The following is a 22,316-nucleotide window of genomic DNA, read 5'->3' as shown; positions in this document are numbered from 1 at the left end:
TCATGCTGAATTCAGTGGGATGGGAATTTGTGAATTTCTTCCCTCGCCTTGCTTCAATTATTCAGCAGACATATAAATATGAAGCAGGATCGCGAGAAGATGGAAGAACGGGGAGAGGCTGATTTAATAGATGACCAGTGTTGTGGGGATGACTGATTGCTGCCTCGTTGACTTAAGCTCCAAAGAGCTTTAGAGAAAGGCTTAACAATGTAGACCGCGTTAATACCACAGCGCCATATCTGCACCTCCTCTTGTCTTCCTGCCGTCGAGATAATTATCCACGTGGACTGAATCTGCAAGCTCATAAATCCAAAGCCGCTTCTTAAGATTGTGCTATGTTTTTGCTGTTGTGGGGCTTTAGACGTCGGCATGTTTCATCTTGGAAAGGAGGGAAAGAAAAAAGATGCGATAAATGCGTGAGGGGGGCTGTTACGCACGGCGCGTCTCCATCATGACGTCGTGAATTAGCTCAAGATCGTAGAGGTGGAGAGAAAAAAAGGAGGGGAGTGTGGTGAATCGCTGTTTCGTCGTTTATGGTGGGCTTGCGTTTGTATATAGTGGATGTATGGGACTTTTTTTCTCTATGGATTTTTTTGTCATCTCTTCTCTTGGCCATGCGTAACTGCAGTACACGGAAACAATCCGAATGAGAGCCGTCTCGTTTTTGTAAGATTCTGTTTAGGCACGGAGCAGCTTGCACATTTACTGTATAGCCATATTAACAGAGCCATAAAAATTGTTGCAAAGATGCATATTTCTACCAAATAATCTGACACCGGGCTTTTCCCCTGGCGGGTCCCACCCGGAGGACTTACTCTTATCTTCACTGAGCGCATCGAAACTAATAGTAAGTACACACATGCTACAGCTTTGCTTCAGGGCGCTACATGCTATTAGTGCTGTAGGTCGCGATGTTAGAGCGCATTTATTCAGGAGACGCTCCATTTCCCGTGCACGGAATCTAGACAGCTGTCACATTTGAATGCAAGAGGCGTTCATTTTTTCGATGGGCCTGATTTGTTTTGATCCAGCCTGTTTGCATTTACATTTTAAAGCCTTTTAGAGACAGAATGCGAGCTCTGCTCCTGTTTATGCAAGACGCAGCCGCTTTAGGCTGATGACATTATATTTGGACATCCTTTCATAGGAGGGCTTGTTAATATGGTCGGCCTTCCTCTACAGGCCATCACGGATTCCCTAGTCAACACCCGACGAGCAACTACCGGCAGCTTACGGTTGGTGGCACCCTTACTGTGACCCTCACGTCTCTGTAGTTCATGCTCAGCCATGCACAGAATGCAGCATCTGAGTGTGTGTGCATGTGGAACCGCCTGAAAATAGCCCACTGTGGGCTATTCTCAACATCACTGTGGTGCTGAAATGGGCCGGATCAGTCCTTATCCAGCGCAGCTTCCGGCAGCAGACTCGCACAAGGAAGTGTAGGCAGTGTGTATGCAGCAGTGACATTGGAAGTGGATGGGATTGAGGTGTGAGAGATGTTTCATGTAGTAGTTGTGTTTTGGAGGCGCTGTCCGTGGTGCTGAAGCCTTAATTGCTTTTCCAGCTCGAGGCCAGTCGACAGGCCCCCTTCTTTCCCCTCTGTCTGCTCAGTGCCAGGACAGCCTCAGCTGATGGAGTCGGCTGGCTTTGTGCCGTTAGGCTGCTCACTCACACAGTTTGCTTTTATCCGGCTGGGTGTGTGATCGCTGATATTAATGACTCCTGCTGAGCTGTCCTTCTTTCTCTCCCTGCTTCCCACACGGGACCAGAGCGCGCGCACACACAAACACACACACCTATAATATGCACGCTCTAGTGGTGGTGTCTACCTCCTGCATGCTTCTTGTCAGTGAACTCTAAAAATACACTGGTTAATGCTAATGAAGTTTCCAGCAGAGTTTGTCTGCCTTCCACAGGCAAGCCTCGCTGCCATCTGTCTCCCTCACTGTGGTGCTTTACTTTGTTATCCCCCTCCACCCATCCCATCCCATTCTCCCCCCCCCCCACACACACACACTTGATCAATCCCTGTACTGTCATGTTAAGCGTGAGAGTGTTTGGATGAGTTTTGTTTGGCAACCTCATAAAGCGGAGTTTATGATTCAAAACTGCAAATGAACAGCTATATATAGGGTGTTTATCATCGATACTGTATGTGTGTCTGTGTGTGTGTGTGTGTGTGTGTGTGTTCCCCTGCCTGCCAATACTCCAGGGGCTTTGGGACTCCTGGGTGTTTTCACTGTTTTCTGGTAAGAAAAACATACTTTTTTGTCTGTTGTCATGAAGTCTGTGTACACATTAAATTCAGTTAACCTAAGACATTTTGTGATGTGCATTATGACCAGTAAATTCACACTTTGTGTAAAGAGATTTCCCATATTGAACTCTGGTTACAGGTGTAGAATTGCAGCATATGTGAACATCAAGTTGTATGAGCCCCTTTTGGGGTCCTAAGGGAGCTGCCAAGTTTGATGAATTGCCTCAAGTGAATAAAAAAAATCAGGGCATGTGTGCAGACCTCTGTAGCCCACTCTTTATCTCTGCTTGAGGGCTGCATGAACTGCTGCTGACATTATGGACCCAAATCTGTGATCAAACTGTTGACGGTGCGGTGCTTTCAGTGAATTGCTCAGCTGAATCATTGTTCCTTAAAAGCCTGTCAACACACCAAATAGCGGCACTCATCTTGCAAAAAGAAAGCTTTTGCAGCCACACTAGCTACAGCCATACTAGCTATTCTGGATATTTTTCTACTATGGAAGAGAAGAAAAGTCTGTTGAGTTTGCTTTGGTGTGAAATGGGGATCCACTTTGCAAAAAAATATCAGCGTCAGCCATCAAAGCCTGAGCTGAAATCTTGTCTACAGGGCTTTTGAAATGAACCTGAGCCGTCTGCACGGTGAATACAAACAGAAGCAGAGAGAGAGAAAAGTGGACTCATCGTGCAGCTTATCCGCCAGGTTGAAAAGGGAGCTTTTTTTTTTGCCAAAAGGTTGATGCAGTGAAGCGAAAATGACTGCATCTGAGAACAGAGTGTGCGGCATTAATACTGTAAGGATATTTCCTCAGTAACCCATTTCTTTTTTGTCTCTTCCGTCTTCTCCCAAAACTCTTGATTTCCCGTTTTAAAACCTCTCTCTCTCTCTCCTCCTTCTCTTTCAGATCCAGAAATGGCACGGCTATTGTTTCTGATTCTTCTCTGTGCTCTTCCATCTCTCGTTGTGCCCATACATAATTCATCAGCTGGAGGTAATTTGTGTGCAGGAATCAGTGTGTGTGTGTGTGTGTGTCTGTTTACAATATGCAGTAATGGACAGAAGTAACTCCGCAGAGATTGCTAAGTGACCCGAATGAAACGCTGCAATTTGTGCAGCGAGGAAGGCGTCAGTTAAACTGATAATATATCATGTTGCTGTAATATATCTGCATTATCTGGAGACAGAGCTTTCTTTCTATGCGCTTATCGTCCTTCATTCTGCCTCCTCCTCCTCCTTTTACCCCCTTTCCCCCAGGCTGTGCCATCATCCGGCCTCCCAGGGATGGTGGGATCCGCTATAGAGGCCTAACACAAGAACAGGTACAGAGAATCTGGTTACTGCAGAGTATTGAAGCTCATCATTCAAATCAATCACATGAGACTGCTGCCAGTTTGAAGATTTCAAAACAAGTGACACAGAAGTAGATTTGTGTCTGTTAAAAAATAAATAAATGTAAAAACATCTCATATAATTATTCACCAATATGCACCTGAAAATATAAAAACAGGCATTTAATAAATTTGAAAATGTGGTGCAATTAACTTTTCTTATAGATGGCTTTTTTTTTGCAATGACTTGTATTAATTTGGTTATAAAATAGGGGTTTGAGGGTGTTGGGGAAAGGAAAGATTAATAATTAAATAAATTGATAAATATAAAATACTCCATAAATGTGTAAATATCATGTTAGGCCACCAGACGTAATATTTAAAAAAAGAAAAGACATAACTACTTTATAAAATGTGAAAAATGTGTATTTTGCATTTAATTTTCATTATTTTATAACAATAATAAAATAATGTAACAAATTTTTTTATTGCTTTTGGAAAATAAACAGAAAAATAAATAATAATAAATTTACAAACAGAGAAACAAGAATACGAAAGTGAATTAAATTAGAAATATCATTTTACATTCTGTAAATGATTTAATGTTGACTGTTGTGCTGTAAATCATGTACCGTCTACAGGTTTTACCTTTGGTGCATTTAATTCAAAACGTTCTTTTAAAAATTGTTTTTGAATGCTTATTTTTTTGGGTATTTTCAATCCTCCGTATCTTCTTTGAAGATGACAAAATTCACCGGTGATTAAAACTTTATGAAGAGAGAGATTTTAGCTAACGGCTGAATGATTTTACACAACACACTGACTAACTAGAGAACACATGTGAGACCTGGCAGGCTGCAGCTGTTGTTCGAAGACACCACGAAAGCCTGTGTTTACTGGAGGAAAAGGAAGTTTATAGCTCATAACCAGCAGAGAACATCTCAAACCTGTCGTCTGGCACTCCAGCTTTAAATGCTCAGTCACACATGCTGTAACAAACGTACGAACAATGAGCTGCGCTCTGAGGACAGGACAGTTTTGCCAAGACCACTTGCGAGCTTTTGTAACTGATAATGGCAGCGAACTGAGGTGTGACAGTGCAACAGCAATCAATAAGGGACAAATGTCTGTGTTGTCAGTAAGAAGTGTCCAAGTCAGTCCCGTTAATCACTGAGCCAAAATTTTACAGAAAAAACCAAAAAACTAAAACGTAGCAGGTTCATTTCCTCTAGCATGAGTGACATGAAGTTATTTACAAATGAAAACTTCCAGTGTGAGTTTGACCATAGACTGTATATAAAAGATGAACTCGGCATTTTGAAACCTCAGCATTAGCATTTTGGGCACTGTCATGTTTTATTTTAATGAATTAAGTTTTTGAGGCAGAAATGGAAAATATTGGATAACAGGTTGGAGTGCTAAGTTATCGCCAAATGCTAGTAAGCTTGGTTGGTCATAAACTGTATGAGTGCAATGCAAAGACATGCATACCTGCTAATTTAATGGTAAGTGACAAACTAATACAATTCCAGAGTTTCACTCCGCAGCACTGAGGCACAAACTTCTTGAATGAGCTGTAGGTCCAGCAGACACCCGTCAGTGGGAGCACCCACTGCACACCGGTCCTAAAGGGGGAAACTATCCATAGAGGGTGACACTGGTTTTATCAGTAGGCTGTAAACATGTTTATTTTTGCAGTAAAGTTGGACATAATGTGGGCGTTTATGTGGAGTTCTGCACATGGCTATTAGTGGAATTGCAGATTTTGGCACCGGCTTCATTTTTCAACCCAAGAAGTTTCTGCTTAAGATATAAAAATTGCATCCAAAACTTCCACAGCTCCCATATGCTCAACAGTCCCACAGAGCATGTTTCACAACCTTGAACATGACATTGTAATAGTTTCTCATGAGATTTAATGTAAAAATTTATAAAGCAAAAGATCCTTAATGATCTAGTTTAGCTCTAACATACGGCCCAACATGCTACCATGAAACTGGCTTCACATAAACATTCAACTTAACTGTTCCAAAAACTCTGCGATTGGGCTCTCAGAGATATTTTTTGCTGTAGCTGCATGCCTCGTTCCAGTTCAGTGACTTTCTGAAGCCTCTGTTTACTCGAGCTGTGTACAGGGTGCCGCAGCACTGTGCAAACTACAGCTACAACCTGGCAGGCCAAAATTTTATCAAGCGTTTAAAGTGATATGCCAGCTGGATTAAAGTGTGCATGGGGATGGATTCGTCCCACAGGCCTTGATTTTGATGATGTCGGCTGGAGTACTGTTATCTTAAAGTGCCCAGTGATATGAGTGTGTGGACAGGGCCAGTGCTGGAAAGTTAATTAGTACGTTTACTCAAGTACTTTACTAAAGTAGTGGTAATTAGGGATGGGTATCGTTTAGGTTTTATCCGGTGCCAAACCAGTACTTTTGAAACGTGCCGGTGCTTAAAGAATGGAGAACACAAAATTGGTCCAAAAACCTCTCATGTTTAACTGTTTTCCACTTTTTCTTTGGTCATTTTAGCCTTTTTGTCCAGGGTGAAGGGAGCATCTGCCATCAAACAAGAGGACAGCCGCATGTAGCTATGATGATGTTTGCTAGTTCACCTTACATGCATTAATGTAATAACGTGGTTAGCCTACTCAACGTAAATTACACACGAACAACATTAAGCTCCTCACGCAGAGAAGAACGGCTGCTGCTGCATCATCATCCTCATCATTTCTGCTACACTGGCAGGGCTAGGGGCCAGGACTCTCCTCTTCGTGTTTTTGGGGATGTTGCATAACAGGCAACCCACCCGCAGTAGATGCGCTCGGTGTGAGGTCTCGCAGCAAGCTATCAAATACGGTGCATTTCTCGGCTTTTATAAAAAAACGCAATGCGTCGCCAGGTGTTTCATCGGATTCTTGGTGTTACCTCCTTTGACAGCATCACAGTATCACCTTAAAGCACTTGTTGCTGCTGAGTTTGCATCTTTTGCTGTCAAGTACAGCCAGACTTTTGACCGCTTCGCTTTGGGCATTTTTAATCTGTAGCTCTGCTCTAAAAGAACGTACATACCTGGGCCCGCCTACTATCCTCGGAAAGGTAAAATGATTGGCTAGAATCCAAAGTGTATCACAGCTCAGGGAAAAAAAAGCACCGAAGTGTGCGCTGCTTTTCGGTCTGGTTACTACCGTTTATGTCAGATGGCACCGGATACCGGTACCCATCCCTAGTGGTAATGCACTTAAGTATTTCCATGTTATACTACCACCTACTCGTACTATACTACATTTTGGATGCAGATGCACTTCGTAAAAATCCAATAATACTTGATTCTGTATATCAGTAAGATTTAAGTGTTAAACACATCAATGCATCAATAATTGTGATCTGGTAATTTATTATTCTTGACGTTAGAGTTGACGTTAGAGTTCATGCTCAAACTTTTTGACCCTTTACTAAACGCTGCTACATAAAGTGATGTTTAAACAGTAAAACAACACCACTTTTTGTGTATTATATCTGACTAAGAACGCAGGGCGGCACACAAGCCTGAAAATTGTTTTAAACATCTCGGAAACAGCGATGACTCTTTGCGCTTTGATGATGGAAACTTGGCAGTTTGATTGAAAGCATGCGTCACTTCAGTTTCTGAAGAGCAGTCCCTCGGTGGCTTTTAAACAGTCACTACAGTCACTGACGTGGGCAGTGAATGGGAACATGGCAGTGTGTTAAAAAATGATTTAAGGGCAAAGCGCACACACACGGATACACCAACCAGCTCTGATAACAGAGAGGGATCAGAACAGGAACTGGATGCTGAGCGATTCGATCAAATTCTTTATTTTTGGACTCTGAACGGTACCGAGGCGACCGAGTTGACACCAAATGAGAAACAATGAATCGGCTCAGTTGCAGCAGAAGTAGCTGAGCATGTGCTTATACAGAGATTATATGAAAGGAGTGTTTGGCAGTACTGTGACACTGAGAGCGGCTCAGGAAAAAGTCTATTTCATACTCAAAAATAAGTCACTTTTTACTTAATTCCTTCAGAAACATGAAAGACAATATAGACACTGGAAGTTCAAAGTCTTGTGAATATTTTAAAGGTTGAATGGAGTTTGTAGCGCAGTGTGAGTCAGAGGAGCTGAGCAGGTTAGAGTGAGCTGGGAGGAGTGTAAAAAAAAATGGAGGGTTAAACTTGGAGGGATTTTTAAAGCTGGATTTCTCAGCATGAGCCACGTTTATAGTGCCATTATTAGCAGAAATAATAATGATGCTTCAGAGAAAAATGCAGCAATGACCTGCTGCCATTAAGACAAATCCACTTTATTAACTAAAGTAAGATTGCCTTGTTGCTTGATATAAAGAATGATCCTGTTGTGATTGGTGTTCGTTTACACCACGTTTACAGCTTGGCTTGAGTAAGGCACCCTGTCTATGATGAGTAGTAATGGTATAATTTAAAAACACTGGTGGCCCTGCCAGGAGGCTGCTACCCCTCAACCTCCAGCCAGTAGAAATTGTTAGGTGGCACAAATCCTCTGGAAGTACAAGTTTGAGAACACATAATTCCCAGGTCTCAGTCGATCTTAGTGGGGTGCACATGAGCCTTAGTGACTTTATTCAGCATATCAATTCAAAAAGCACATGGCTAAGCAAGAACCAGGAATAACACGTGCTAAAATTCTAATAAACATAAACCACTGAGAGCGCAGGCATCTCCTACGCCTGGTATTATTGCTTTATGACCATTGTGGTTTTTGATTGTTTGTAAGTCAAATAGCCTTTTGATGCTGTTTTTGCTGGATGGTCATAAAATAAAAGTGTATCAGCTGTTTTTTTTGTTTTTGTTTTTTTTATCTTTTCCTCAGCACAAAAGAATACTGACATCTTTCTCGAGTTAAAGGTTTTCAGAAAATTTGTCCTGTGACCTTGACCTTGAGGTCAAGTAGATACACCTGTGTTATCAATAAGAAAATTCTACGTTGCCTGATTCTCAAATTAACGTGTTCACAAAGTTCTCCGACTATTCTGACTTCCAGCTCTGATTTATTCGCAGTTCCATTCAGTCAATAGTCAGTCAGCTGAAGCTGTCATTTACATCAAATTAGCGGTCGGCCTCACTGACCACTCAAAGCACTTAACAGCATAACCAGACTACAGAATCTCAAGCAAAATCTTAAAATGCCCCAGATTTCATTTTCCTAAACAGATAAACATCACTTGACAAACACGCCGAGTCTGACATTAGTTGGACAAACTATGGATTTTTATGGCTGAAGATCAGTTGAATAGAAATCGAGAGTTTAGTGGTTCCACATGAAAACTGTTGGTTTTTTTTATAGCTTTAAAGGGAACTCTGTCCATTTGGAAAAAGAAAGCTCCATCAATATTATCTGGTTATTACAACTTTAAGCTAATGGTTCAGTTTTAGAGAACTTACTGTATCACAGTGTTTCTCAAGCTGTGGGGCATGGAGCCACCGCAGGTCAGCTGGTGACGATCAGAGAAAAAACAGGACGGAAATATAATGAGTGTTTGCCTGTGCTATCATCCCGAGCTTTATTTCTCTAAAAATTCAACTTGGATCCCATTTTATTTTTAATGTTTTTGAAAAAAATAGTGTGTGGTATTATTAATGTTTCTTTTTCTCTTCTTTAAGTGAGGGTACGCCAGAACAAGTTGGAGATCCACTGACTTATCAAGTCATTCAGAATTTAGTGGCTCTGTGGAAAATCTTGAAGTTTTGCTTAAAAAAATATATGTTTCATAGGTCAGCCTTTGCTGCATCAATTTTATGAGTTTGTATATTAAACATTCATATTTTAGAAAAAGAAAAAAGTCAAAGTGCTTCAGACTTGCTATCGTGACCTGGTATTGCTTCAGCTTAGTTGCTGAGTTGTCTGCTCCTGCCAAGGTGTGGATAAAAGCACTGAGGTTGGCTCAGAGGGACGCCACTTCTCGCTAGATCTCATCCTGCAGTTCCTGCTTTTAGCTAGTACTTAGTCCTAGCTAGCTAACATCCCAGCTAGCTGCGTGTTTGACACGAGCCTCTGTTGGGGTTGATGCCCGATTCCTTCTGAACAGTGATTTATTTATTTATTTATTTGATTAACTGGGTCATGAGATCTGCTGTAGAATTTGTGCAATACATTATGTAAACACCATAAGGCGAGTGCCATTTCGTTCCATTATATTCAAAAGGAAGCAGACATTTCTACAGCTGATGTTCCCAAAATAGGGAAGCTAGCAAGAAAACAGTCTGGATAGATAAACAGCTTTACAGGCCACAGGAAACATATGTCAATTTGATTTTTGGTGTAAACTGTCCCTCTTAAAGGTTGGGGGCAAAAAAAATCCAAAACACATTTTATTCTACTTGAGGATTATAGAAATACAGCCACACTATTACATCACATAGAAAAGATTTACTTTAGACACACATGTCTTCCTAATTCAGATAAATATATTTATCATCTTTGCAAATAGGTACTGGGCAAACTTTTGATATTAGAAGCTTTTTGGATTAAGGTGGCCACATTTCAAACTGATATCTAACCAATGGCAGATCTGTGAAGTTTGCAAATGTGACAACGTCCTAGATATGAAATAATATGGTGTTCTGTTGCAGTAAAGCCCCAAATGACATTTACTTTTACCCCCTCATTTTAGAATGAACGAGTAATGAATATACAAAACTTTCATAAAAGTGTCTCAGTCGTTACAACAGTTAATCCTTTAATGCCAAGAGTGTCATATTTGATCCATGAGATCTTCATCATTGTGTGATTTTTCTTTTTTAAAAACCTAACTCCCTTATATATTTGTTTAAGATAAACAAACTGAGAAATTAATGTAGCATAAAATGATCCAATTAAATCTCATTTAATCAAATTGATATTTAATTGAATCTTTTATTTCATTTGTCAGCGGCTCCATTAAACATTCTGCTTTGCAAAATTTGAATTTTCTAGCAGTTATTCCATCGTTCAGGCTTTACTGGGTTAAAATGATTGCACATGCACTGTAAACTGTAAACTGCAAGCAGTGAAGCTTTTCTTCAACATGAAAACGGTTCCTTAGTTTCAAACTGCTTCCTTATTGTTCGTTGTTCAAATGTATGTATGCAGCTATGACCAAAGCCATTTAAAATGAAACATAAACCTTTTTGGCTCGCATATGTTTCCGTCCCCTCACAGGCAGAGGAGATGTAATTCAGAGAGCGACAGCACATCAGTTCAGACAGTATCACACTAAAATGTTTTCCCTTGTCGAGCTTTACTGTCGTGGCCATATGGCACTGTGACACAGAATGAAGAGGCTTCTTAAGTGAAGGAGAAAAACTTGCATGAAAAAGCAGGAACTGCAGGATGAGATCTAGCGAGAAGTGGCGTCCCTCTGAGCCAACCTCAGTGCTTTTATCCACACCTTGGCAGGAGCAGACAACTCAGCAACTAAGCTGAAGCAATACCAGGTCACGATAGCAAGTCTGAAGCACTTTGACTTTTTTCTTTTTCTAAAATATGAATGTTTAATATCACACTTTCCTTCCCCTGATCTCTCTGCCCTTGTTCTCGTCACAGATCCGCAGTGTGCAGATCCTGCCTGTGGATTATGAGATCGAGTACATCTGCAGAGGCAACCGAGTGATCGTGGGACCGAAGGTCAGGAAGTGCTTACCCAACGGCACGTGGACAGACATGATGCAGGCCAGCAGATGTTGTAAGTCCTCTTTGGTCTCATTCCCATTCCCTTTTCCTCCCGTTCCTCGTCCTTCTTTCATTTTTCCTTTTCCCCCTGCAGACAGATCTTGTGCACAATAATCAGCTCTTAAGTGTCACGTCTGCTTAATCAGCATCAAATTAAAACCACACTTACGCTGAAATGAAATCCCAGTTGTTTTGACAGTGCTTCACCACCCTCCCTGTTTACTCTTTACACAAAGGAAAGTGTCACATACTGTGCAGCGTTCACTGTCGCCGTAAAGTGAACTGATGCAGTCTGACTTAATGAAATGAAACCACACATTTTAATTTGTGTGGCTGCCAGCATTTGTTAGCATCATTTTAAAACTCCACTTTCCCCCTTAGGGTGAAGGTAGCTCAGCACTGACATGCCATCACTGTTTAAGTTAAACCAGAGCCAGTCCAGGAGAACCATTCCACTTCCTGTTAAGACAACAGGGCTGCATTTCATCAGGGGCGCTCATGAGTAGAAGTGTATGGAGCTAAATGGGTAAAATAGTTATTTAATTTCATTTAAGCTTCGACAACTAATCTAAAAAATACGTCTAAATGGAAAAAAGAAAAAGACTCATGTCCTTTAGTGTTTCTTACACTGAAGCTGATTTAGCCCTAAAAACACTAGCAATCTGCTAATGCACGATGAATGGTACATCAAGGATTTACCACAGGACTTCCTCTTTTTAAAGCAACTTCTTAAAGTGATAAGGAGACATTAGAAAGATGGTTACATTTTAACAGAAGCCTCGACGCGTGCAGAAGAAGCAGCCAGTTGTGGGGGTTGAAAATGATGCTGTCTGCTGCTACAAATTTTTCCGCTGCTGCTTGCTTCATGCCTGAAATTAAAATGGCAGCTTCTGTAAAGTGGCTTAGGTGCTGCGATGTCTCTAATACTCTCAGAAATATATTTCACCAACATCAGAACCAGTAACACAGAATCTAAAAATGCAACCGTATCTCTTGATCCTTTCTATCAAAAACAAAATGTTTGTCCCACAAAATGCATTAACACAGAAATGGCTCCAAAAGGCCCCATTTATTCTCAACTTGTCTAAAAATCATGTTTTCTTGAGCATTTAGGGGCCGTTTGGTCAAAGTGGAACTTCACCCAAAGCTCTGAGCCTAACTCCATCCACTGCATAGTGAGAGGGGTGGGGAGAGGGTGTGAGAGTGATTTGCAGACTGCGTAAAATACAGAGCAGCACCCGAAAGCAATTCATTTCCACCTGCCACAGAGTTATGAATTCAAATGGAGGAAATTTCCCTCCAGAATCTTCCGAAACAGGCTTTAATGTGGCGGAGGATCACGGTGGTCGGAAGCCATATTCATTTAAGCCGTTAGTTCATGGACATGGTGACGTGATGTCACCTCAGCGTTAGGTTGCTGCCAGTCTGAGCCAGAAGTGATCATATTTAGACGACAGGGCCGAGTTGTCAGCTAACACTGATAGAGTGTGCAGATACTGAGACATGTCTCTACAGAATAATGAAGTAATACAATGTCACTCATCAAACACCGGAGCTCTGTTTTCTTGGGCGGTCTGTCTCACACCGCGGCCACATTGTCACACAATTCCATTAAAATGCTCCAAATGGCACCAACAGCACAAACACAGTGGAGCAGTCCAGCTCAATGATAGGACACCCATCACAGTAGCCACGCCCCCAACTTTAAGCCTCACCAGTATTCAGGTGGAGTTTGACCACCATACATCGATTACGAAAGGAGGAAACTGTTGTGGCCTCAAGATGTTTATTAGTACGTTTGGTTAATTTAACACAAGAGTCTGTGGTGACCGGCTTTGGGAGCCGGAGGAACTCCAGTGTTTTGGTTTCTTTCTCTCTCCCTCCGTCTCGCTATCAACGGGTCATCCTTCCTTCTCCAACTATGCGCTGATACATGCAGGTGTGAAGAAAGAACGCAGCGTGGCGATTTATTTCTACTCCCGACAAAATCAGCGAAACATTGCACCAAAATCAAGACACACAGAGTAAACTGTAGTGAATGAAGCCTGTGAATTAGTAGCTTCTGTGTTATAAAAGGAGTGTGGTTTATCCATTCAAGAAGAGCAACCGGAGGAGGTGTGCCGCCTACCCCTGATTAGAAGGCATTTTTATCTATTTTTATATGAATTACACGATGTACAGTAATCCCAAATGGTTGCTTCCATCTCACTGGCTTTGCAGAGTTCAGGATGATTGAAAACAGTCGATGGTATGTTGAGCTAATTCCAGCCTATTATGTGTTTTATTCCAGTACAGTTATATGATTTAGTTTGAAAGCTTTTCCTTAATGTTTAACACGATAGACTTGGGTATTTACACATATGGAGCATCATTTGTGCTCATTCGGAGTTTTGTTTGTGTCTGCCTGGCAAATATAAGTGCAATATTTACTGTTTTAGCTCAGTTTCTCCTCCAACTCTGGAGAGAAATACTTGGTCGATGAAATACTGCTGTCTGTGTTGCTAACTCTGTCTGTTTGGCACTTGGTGCTGAGTACAGGGAGTGTACTGGGAGTTCATAAGAGCTTTTCTGCTGACAGTTTCCTGCTGTGGCTGAAAATGATGCTGAGTGAACCAAATCCAGACAAATCTTGTGTATAATATTCAGTTTTCAAGTGTCCTGTCTGCTTAATCAACAATCTTAATTTAAAGCCAAAACTACAATGAAATAAAGCGTCTGATGTTATGACAGCAAAGATTCACGGGGAGCTGTCTGTGCAGTCTCAACCTGCTTTTAGCCTTTTTTTGGTGTCTACCAACTCCTGCTGTGCACTTTGTTTGGCACTCGGTGGGGGTTGCTTTTATACATACCACTGTTAAACTACAATAGCATTAGGTAACATTATTTCTCAAAAGTAATGCAACATATTTACTGCAGTTTAAAGTAACCTGTTACATTACAGTAATACCGACTGAGTTGGAATACTTCATGGCTTTGCTATTAATAGTGGGCAGTTCTTCCTCTGTGATTGCTCATGGAGGATCTTCTGTGTAATACTGCAGAATCTTTACCTTCATCGTCAAGCTCCTTGTTAAATATTAAAGCTCTCATAGACCTCAAACAGGCTGAAATGCTGCAGCGAGATGTTAAGAGAGCTGTGCATAAATGTGTCCCCAAACCTCCATGAGCTGTTTAGAAGTGTGATAATGATCTAATAATAATGATATGATAACATTTGAAGTTACTCCTGTTAAAGATGGTTCTGAAAGCTACCGAAACACTGAGTGTACTCAGGTTTTCACATCACTGTAAATAAAACTGTAAACATGAGTGCAAATAAAATTAAATGCAGCTGAATTAACATGCAGAGAAAGAGTAAAACTTCATCTGGGTTTATAAAAATATTTTGAAACACATCTGATGTATTAAACTCGAAGGTCTTAGAAATACAAAAAAAGCACATAAGCAGGTTAGTTTCTCAAACAAAAGGTGCCTGATATCAGACACAGTCATCAACCCCGACTCTGCATCTGTAACCAGCTAAACACATAAAAGAGACTGAAGAGTTAATCATGCCTGTGTGTGCTGACTCAGCAGGGATGGGCAAGGTGAGAGAAATGATCCAAAAGTGATACAGAATACTCGAGTACCTCATTACGTTACACTGGAATCTACGGTGAATTGTTGCCTGTGTCTGGTTCTTGTGTTTTCCTTTACATAAATAAAAACATTTAAACCATAAACTGGTGCACACAATAACAACAGCACTAACAGGTTACTGCAGTGTTTTCACATGTGGTTACTTTTCATGTCTTTGCAAACATGTTTTTAACTGGTTATTAAAGCAGGAGAGTCGTGCACCATCTGTTTCCTCAGGTATCCGAGTGAGAATATTTCCAGTATTTATATTTATATACATGTACAGTCATGTTAGGTCTTTTAATGAATTTCAGGCACTGAAAGGAGTTCTTGTCCTACTTCCTTGTAAGCCATTCTACCCTTGGTGATGTTTCACTCACATTAGTCCCCAATGGTTTTACTGACCAGGACTGTGGAAAAGATGCCAAAGGAAGAGACTGCAGCATGGTGAAAAGCAAAAGAATGAACGTTATATTTTACATAAACCCTTTTTTTCTGAAAGAAATAAAGATATAACCCATTTGTAATCACTGATATTGTGATATTTTGACATCTTTACATATTTTAATTATACAACTCTAGTACATGTAACCTTTCCCTCCCTCCATAAACTGACTGGCGCAGAGCAGATCGTGTTCAATGAATTTTCGGAGGTGTTTCATCTGAAAATAGCAGCTCGATTTGGCCGGGCACAATAGGAGAGCAGTGAGAGGGCCAAACCAGTAAAGCTGTAGCCAAACAGTTAAACAGTGAGCTGAAACCACTCCATGAGTCCAGACACTGCTGTAATTCCCCCCCGCTATTTTAAAATTGTCACATGATAACAAAATATTAGTATTCAAAATACTAATTACAGTTATTTTACATTTTCTAGTTTTAAAAGAGCCATTTTTACATGAAGCTTTCAGGTCATTTAAAAATCCATCCTGTTCTGTTTATCCAGTTCAGGGTGTGCAGGGGGGCTGGAGCCTATGCCAGCTGGGAGTGCAGAGGTGGAGCACACCCTGGACAGGTCTGCAGTCTGTCACAGGGTTGGTTAGCACTGTCGCCTCACTGCTTCCTCTGCCTACATCTCCAAAGACAAGCATGTCAAGTTAGTTTAAACTGATACTTCCTTTAAACTCTAACATAAATATGAGTTCAGTAAGATGAGGTACTAATAAAAATGATCCTAAATGCTAATAATACTATGATGTAGAAAACTGCTCTTACCATCACAAAGAATATTACCATATGGCCAGAGGGTGCCTCTCAGCAGCTGCAGGACTGTTTTGACAGGACTAACTGGGATATCTTTGAACATCAGGACTTGGAAATGTTCACAGACAGTGTCCTCTGCTATATAAAACACTGCATAGACACTGTTACAGCAGTCAAACGGATCCGGGCTTATCCCAACCAAAAGCCCTGGATGACCCGGGAGGTCAGGCAGCTGCTGAAGGAGAGGAACATTGCGTTCAGGTCTGGCAACAGGGATTACTACACCATAGCCCGATCCAACCTGAAGAGAGGCATCAGAGAGGCAAAGGGGGACTATAGGAGGAGGATTGAGGACCATCTGAAGAGTAATACCAGCCGGCAGGTGTGGCAAGGCATCCAGCACCTAACCAACTATAAGATCAATCTCGGAGCTGCGGACGGTGACCTGGAGCTGGCAGAGGAGCTGAATATCTTCTTCGCCCGCTTTGAGACCAGGGTACCAGAGGTATTGGAGCCACAGCAGCAACACGCCACCCATAGCAGCACCACCCTCACCCTGGAAGAGCACGAGGTGAGGCGCATGCTGCAGGCTGTTAACCCGAGGAAGGCGGCGGGTCCTGATGGTGTGCCAGGTCGAATATTGAGGGATTGTGCAGGACAGCTGGCTGGGATCTTCACCAGGATTTTCAACAAATCCCTCGCACAGGCGACTGTCCCACTCTGCCTGAAGTCCTCCACCATAGTCCCCTTGCCTAAGAAGCCCCACATCACCGGCCTGAATGACTACAGACCGGTGGCACTCACCCCAGTGGTAATGAAATGCTTTGAGAAGCTGGTCTGCAGACACATCACAGCAGCCCTGCCCCGCAGCCTGGATCCACACCAGTTTGCCTACAGAGCAAACCGATCCACGGAAGACGCTGTAGCCACAGCACTCCATGCTGCATTAACTCACCTGGAAGAGCATGGTAGCTATGTGCGGATGCTCTTCGTGGATTACTGCTCAGCTTTTAACACCATCCTTCCACACAAACTGGTGGCCAAGCTACAAGACCTGGGGCTTCCAGACAGCACCTGCATGTGGATCAATAGCTTCCTCTCGGGCCGTAGACAGAGAGTCAGAGTTGGCCATCATACATCCTCAGCCCTGAGTCTCAGCACTGGCTCACCCCAGGGCTGTGTGCTCAGTCCACTGCTCTACTCTCTCTACACACACGACTGCACTCCTCGCCACCACAGCAACATCTTTGTGAAATTTGCAGATGACACCACAGTGGTGGGGCTCATTTCCAAGGGAGACGAGTCTACGTACAGAGACGAGGTGGAGCAGCTGACGTCATGGTGTAAGGCCAATAACCTCCTCCTCAACACTTCAAAAACCAAAGAACTCATAATAGACTTCAGAAGGAAAAAGGCAGCGATCCAACCACTATTCATAAATGGGGACTGTGTAGAAAGGGTGGCAAGCTTCCGCTTCCTGGGAGTCAATATAGAGGAGAACCTTTCCTGGAGTGTGAACACCTCCGAGCTGCTGAAAAAGGCCCAACAGAGACTGTACTTCCTGAGAATTCTCAGGAGGAATAACATCACACAGAGACTGCTGGTGTCCTTCTACAGAGCCACCATTGAGAGTGTTCTAACTTACTGCATATGTATTTGGTACACTAGCTGCACAGGGGCTCAGAGGAAAGCACTCCAAGGGATCATTAACACCGCCCAAAAGATCACTGGCTGCCCTCTCCCCACACTGGAAGTTCTACACAACGCCCACTGTTTTAAAAAGGCCCAAAACATCATAAAAGACACCTCACATCCTGGCCACTCCCTGTTCGAACTGTTGCCCTCAGGCAGACAGTACAGGGCAATCAGAGCAAGGACTAATAGACTGAAACACAGCTGTTATCCAACTGCAATAACACATCTGAATACTACAAAAAAATGTCCATCACGCCACTCTTGTGTTAATCTATGCACGGTCTGAAGCATGTGTGTGGGAATGTATGTGAATGTTTTACTGTTATATCTTATTAGTATTTTAAGTATTCTATCTATTTTATTTATTGAATTTTATTGTTTTATTTATATTTTGATATTGCTAGGGATGATGCAATGATCGGGGACCATTCTTCATTTCGTTGTTCTCGTGACAATGACAATAAAGTTTCTGATCTGATCTGATGTTCGCTTCTACGCCGCTCGTTATAATACTAAGGCAGGAACTGTGATCCTCTGATTGTTGCCATCGACCCCATGCCTTCTTACTAACGCAGACTTGTGCAGATTTTATACTTCCTCATTCAACAAGGCGACGCTCTGATAAACTGTAAGTGAAATGTTAGCGTGAGGAGACCAACAGTCAGTCTTTCCTTCACTGACCTGGTTGCTTCTGAAGGCCACGAGAGGCCGTTCAAGCACTGGAACAAAATGAGTTGTTACATTTGGACTCCTGCACCGTCCGACTCGGCCCTCACGTTCCAATGGTAGATTAAGCTGACTGACAAGGCAACAGAGCAAAATTCATACTGCTCACAAAAGGCTGATGTGAAACATCCATCCAGCTGTAAGCTCTCCTATTCCCAAAGCATTCCCTGCTCCTTTTTCTCATTACAAAGAATACTAAATGAAACCTTTTTGGTAAAGGAAAACTCTTCTGAGTGTAACTGAGCTGCAGCATGTTTTGAAGCTCTACTTTTACTGCTCAAGAAATGTTCGTTTCTAGTTCGTCAGCCACCCACAATACTGAACATCCATGAATACTTTTAGTGGAATTCATGCAATGCAAAAGCCAATACAGTACTGTGCAAAAGTCTTGAGCCACCCATCATTTCTTTATATTTTGCTACAAGAATGTAAAATTATTTCAGCAACTTATTGAAAGACATGCAGTTCTCCAGGCTTCATAAAGGCTCTTCAAAGCTCTTCTTTGGATGTTGGCTGCTTTCTGTTCAGTTCTCTGTCGAGTACTTCCATAGTGTTGACGTTTGGACTCTGGGGAGGCCAATCCATGCCTGATAGTGAGCCATTGTGGTTTATTTTTCTCTCCAGGTGAACTCGTACTGCAATGATTGTGTGTTTGGGATCATTGTTACACTAAACAGTGAACCTGTTGCTAATCAGCCCCAAACCAAGACAGAGCTTCCACTGTGTTTTACAGATGCCTGTAGACACACTGATGACGACTTGAACCAAAAACTACAAGTTTGGATTAATGACCATAAAAGATCTGTTAACCCTCATTTTCAGTCCTGTTCTTGTGTAATTTGGCCCTTTTCTCTATTTCCCTTCCTTAACTGTGGCTTCTTGACAGCCAGTCTTTCATTTACCAAAGAAGAACTTGAAAGAGCTTCGGAGAACCGGAGAGTTATTGCTCGACATCACTTGGGTGGGGGGGGAGAGTCTTGCTCCTTGGAAACATAATATGAAAAAATGAGCAGTCACTCAAGTCTTCTTCACAGTATTTTATGTCACCAATGACAGGCTGAAATAAAAGTGGTTACTTTGCAGTCTGACCATTTTTGGTGAGTAAAGCCAACAAGCAGGTGAACAGCGAGTGGGTGAAAAACACAAAGCTTCAAATGGGATGGAAAAAACAGGCTGTGGTCAAAAACAAAACTCCAATGCTTTTCCCTAATCACATTTTTGTTGTTGTTTATGTTGTTGTTGTTTCACCTTGATGGAAAACATCACGAGGTGAAGGAGACTTGGGGAAAACCACCACAGTGCTCAGAGAATCTGCACTTGTGCTGGATTGCTTGATAAGCTCATAACGGATGTTGCTGATATGAGTCTGTTGCATTAAAACTACAACATCTAAGAAGATGAACTACAAAAACCTCACCTTCCATACCCAATGTTTTTCACCACAGTCTGTATATAAAGGATGGTGTCAGTGACGTCCCACTCTGAAGTCTCAAACTCAAACATAAATGAGGGGTGACTGTGAAACCCTCGGACAACACACACACTGATGACTTGTGATTGACAAATTGCTTGTCAATGGTGCGCTCTGGTTTATTTCCAATTCTCACTCTAATAAGGACCATCATTTGCAACAGTAACATCATGCTGTATTCAGCAAGAAAGAAGGCAAAGGCCACTTTCCCACAGACTTCTACACCGGGAAGAGAAAAACCCCCTGAATACAATCATTTGCAAATCTAATTAACCCATAATTTATTAGCAATAGAACATATTGAATGTTTAAGCAGCGAAAATTCTAAGAAAATAAAATCAGTAATTTTGAATTTGATGGCAGCGACACATCACAAAAAAGCTGGGATGGGGTCGTGTTTCCTACTGTGTAGCATGCCCTCATCTTTTAACTAAAGTCCATCTGGGAACTGTGGAGACCAGCTGTGGGAGGTTTGGGGGAGGAATGCTGTCCCATTCTTGTCTGATTGAAGAATTTTAGCAGGCAGGCCAGTTCAGCACCCCGATTCTGCACAATTTAACAATGTTTTGCTGAAATACACAAGGTCTTTAAAAAAAACACGTTGCTCTAAAACCTGCATAACTTTCAGCATCGATAGAGCCTTTCCAGATGTGCCAGCTCCACAGACACTAATCCACCTCCATACCGTCAGAGACGGAGGCTTGAGTGCTTATAACAAGCCCCCCCCCCTCGTCTTTAGTCTGGAGGATGTGGTGTCCATGTTTCCCAAAAAGAATTTCAATTTTCAGTTCGTCTGACCACAGAACAGTTTTCCACTTTGCCTCAGTCCTTTTTAAATGAGCTTTGGCTGAGGCTGGCTCAGGCATCCAATACTGATTTCTGGCCTCGTCCCTTGCACTCGTGTCACACATATCAAATTTGAATTGAGTTAATATTTTATAATATAGTTTCTCAGTTAAAAGGTTTGATATGTTTCTGTGTTCTACGTTTGGTTTATGAGATCTGAAAATCACTGCGTTCTGGTTTTCTGTACATTTTACCCACAAACTGACCTGCACAGCGTCCACATCACTGCAGACACTATTACTGATGTGAAAAAAAGCTCACTAATCATCACAGTGAGTTGAAATGAAGTGGCTGTAATAGAAAATGCTCCCCAGCCTCTGGTCCACTCGTTTTTCCCTCTTCCTGCTGAAGACGATCCATCTTAACAGTTCCTTTACGAAAGCTTTTAGCATCTTTGAAGTCAAATTAATTAACCATAATCCTAAAAGCTGGCAGTACAACAATGCTCAGAGTGAGGACGTAAGCTTTGCAAACAGAGCTGCAATACAACCTCTACTTCACTTTGATCATTTTAATTTGGCTAATTATATTTTATTTATGGAGCATTTTTCTAAACCTATGTTACAAAGTGCTGCACGTGGTAAACGGGCCATAACCAGCAGACTCGCCTACATTACTGTTATTTCCATTTCGGCTATTAATTAAACAGTTTGTTCAAAGCACATCAGCATATTTGCAAGTTATGGTGTAAGATGGAAGCAGACATAATTTAAACGATATGATCTGTGACGCTTCTCAGCCTTGTTGTTTCTCCATGAACGGGCTTTTAGTCTGTCACTTTGAATTCTGATCTCATTTCATAAAGACGGCCCAGCGCATGTGCTAAAGGGAGAAATGAAAGAAGCATTAATGCAACTTTCCTTAGTATTTAGAGAATAAGATTAGCTCTTTTTATGGTCACCACATAGATACTTACAGATCACATGACTCAGACCCTCCTGATCATAACTGACTATTTAACCACAACCGCGACCTCCTGTCAGGTAAACCTGTGACTTTTAAACTGGACTTTAATGACCCCATTTTGGACACGCGTGGCCAGTGTGTCAAAGCACAGGCAGTGAGAAAAAAACGGGACACAGAGATGAGAATATGTTTATTCTACAGGGGAGATGAAGCCTTTTCCCTCTGCTCCCTGCTTGGAAAATAAGTGAAGGCCTATAAAATAAATACATGTAAATATGAAATGATCTGTACTGTCTCCACTGAGGCCGTCTGTGTCTTCAGAGACATTTAGATGATGTTTAATGAATAAATTTGCACTATGAAATTGATTGTATCTCTCTACAAACCAAATTTGTATTGGCTCTTGCAAATTTTGAAATAAGGGCAGCAATCCAGTCAAATCCCAGTTGAAACCTCCCATTTTTGTTCTTCCAGTTCACATTTAACACCAGTGGAAATCTTCCCAGGAGTACACTCTCAGAAGCAGGATTTTTTGTTTTCTCTGGCTTACGTAAGAGCACAAGCT

The 22,316-nt window shown here is 41.8% G+C and overlaps 1 protein-coding gene across 6 annotated transcripts in view; it reads left to right on the top strand.

Moving 5' to 3' along the window:
* Nucleotides 1–209: 209 nt before the first annotated feature.
* gabbr1a (gamma-aminobutyric acid (GABA) B receptor, 1a) overlaps nt 210–22,316 on the top strand; it is a 130,626-nt gene continuing 108,519 nt past the window's right edge. Inside the window, exons 1-5 of one of the 6 annotated variants that reach the window (XM_026183908.2) lie at nt 396–847; nt 1,183–1,235; nt 3,162–3,248; nt 3,512–3,576; nt 11,164–11,302. In XM_026183908.2, the coding sequence (XP_026039693.1) occupies nt 3,170–3,248; nt 3,512–3,576; nt 11,164–11,302 (283 nt within the window). In that variant the 5' untranslated portion in view covers nt 396–847; nt 1,183–1,235; nt 3,162–3,169. Of the gene's footprint in view, nt 848–1,080; nt 1,236–2,894; nt 3,051–3,161; nt 3,249–3,511; nt 3,577–11,163; nt 11,303–22,316 lie in introns of those variants that run through there. The other 5 variants (XM_026183914.2, XM_026183912.2, XM_026183904.2 and 2 more) reach the window with 5 other exon arrangements.

This window comes from Astatotilapia calliptera, chromosome 11, assembly GCF_964374335.1.
Source record: "Astatotilapia calliptera chromosome 11, fAstCal68.1, whole genome shotgun sequence".
In the NCBI taxonomy this organism is placed as follows: Eukaryota; Metazoa; Chordata; class Actinopteri; order Cichliformes; family Cichlidae; genus Astatotilapia; species Astatotilapia calliptera.
This window is presented reverse-complemented; position numbering and strand designations above follow the sequence as displayed.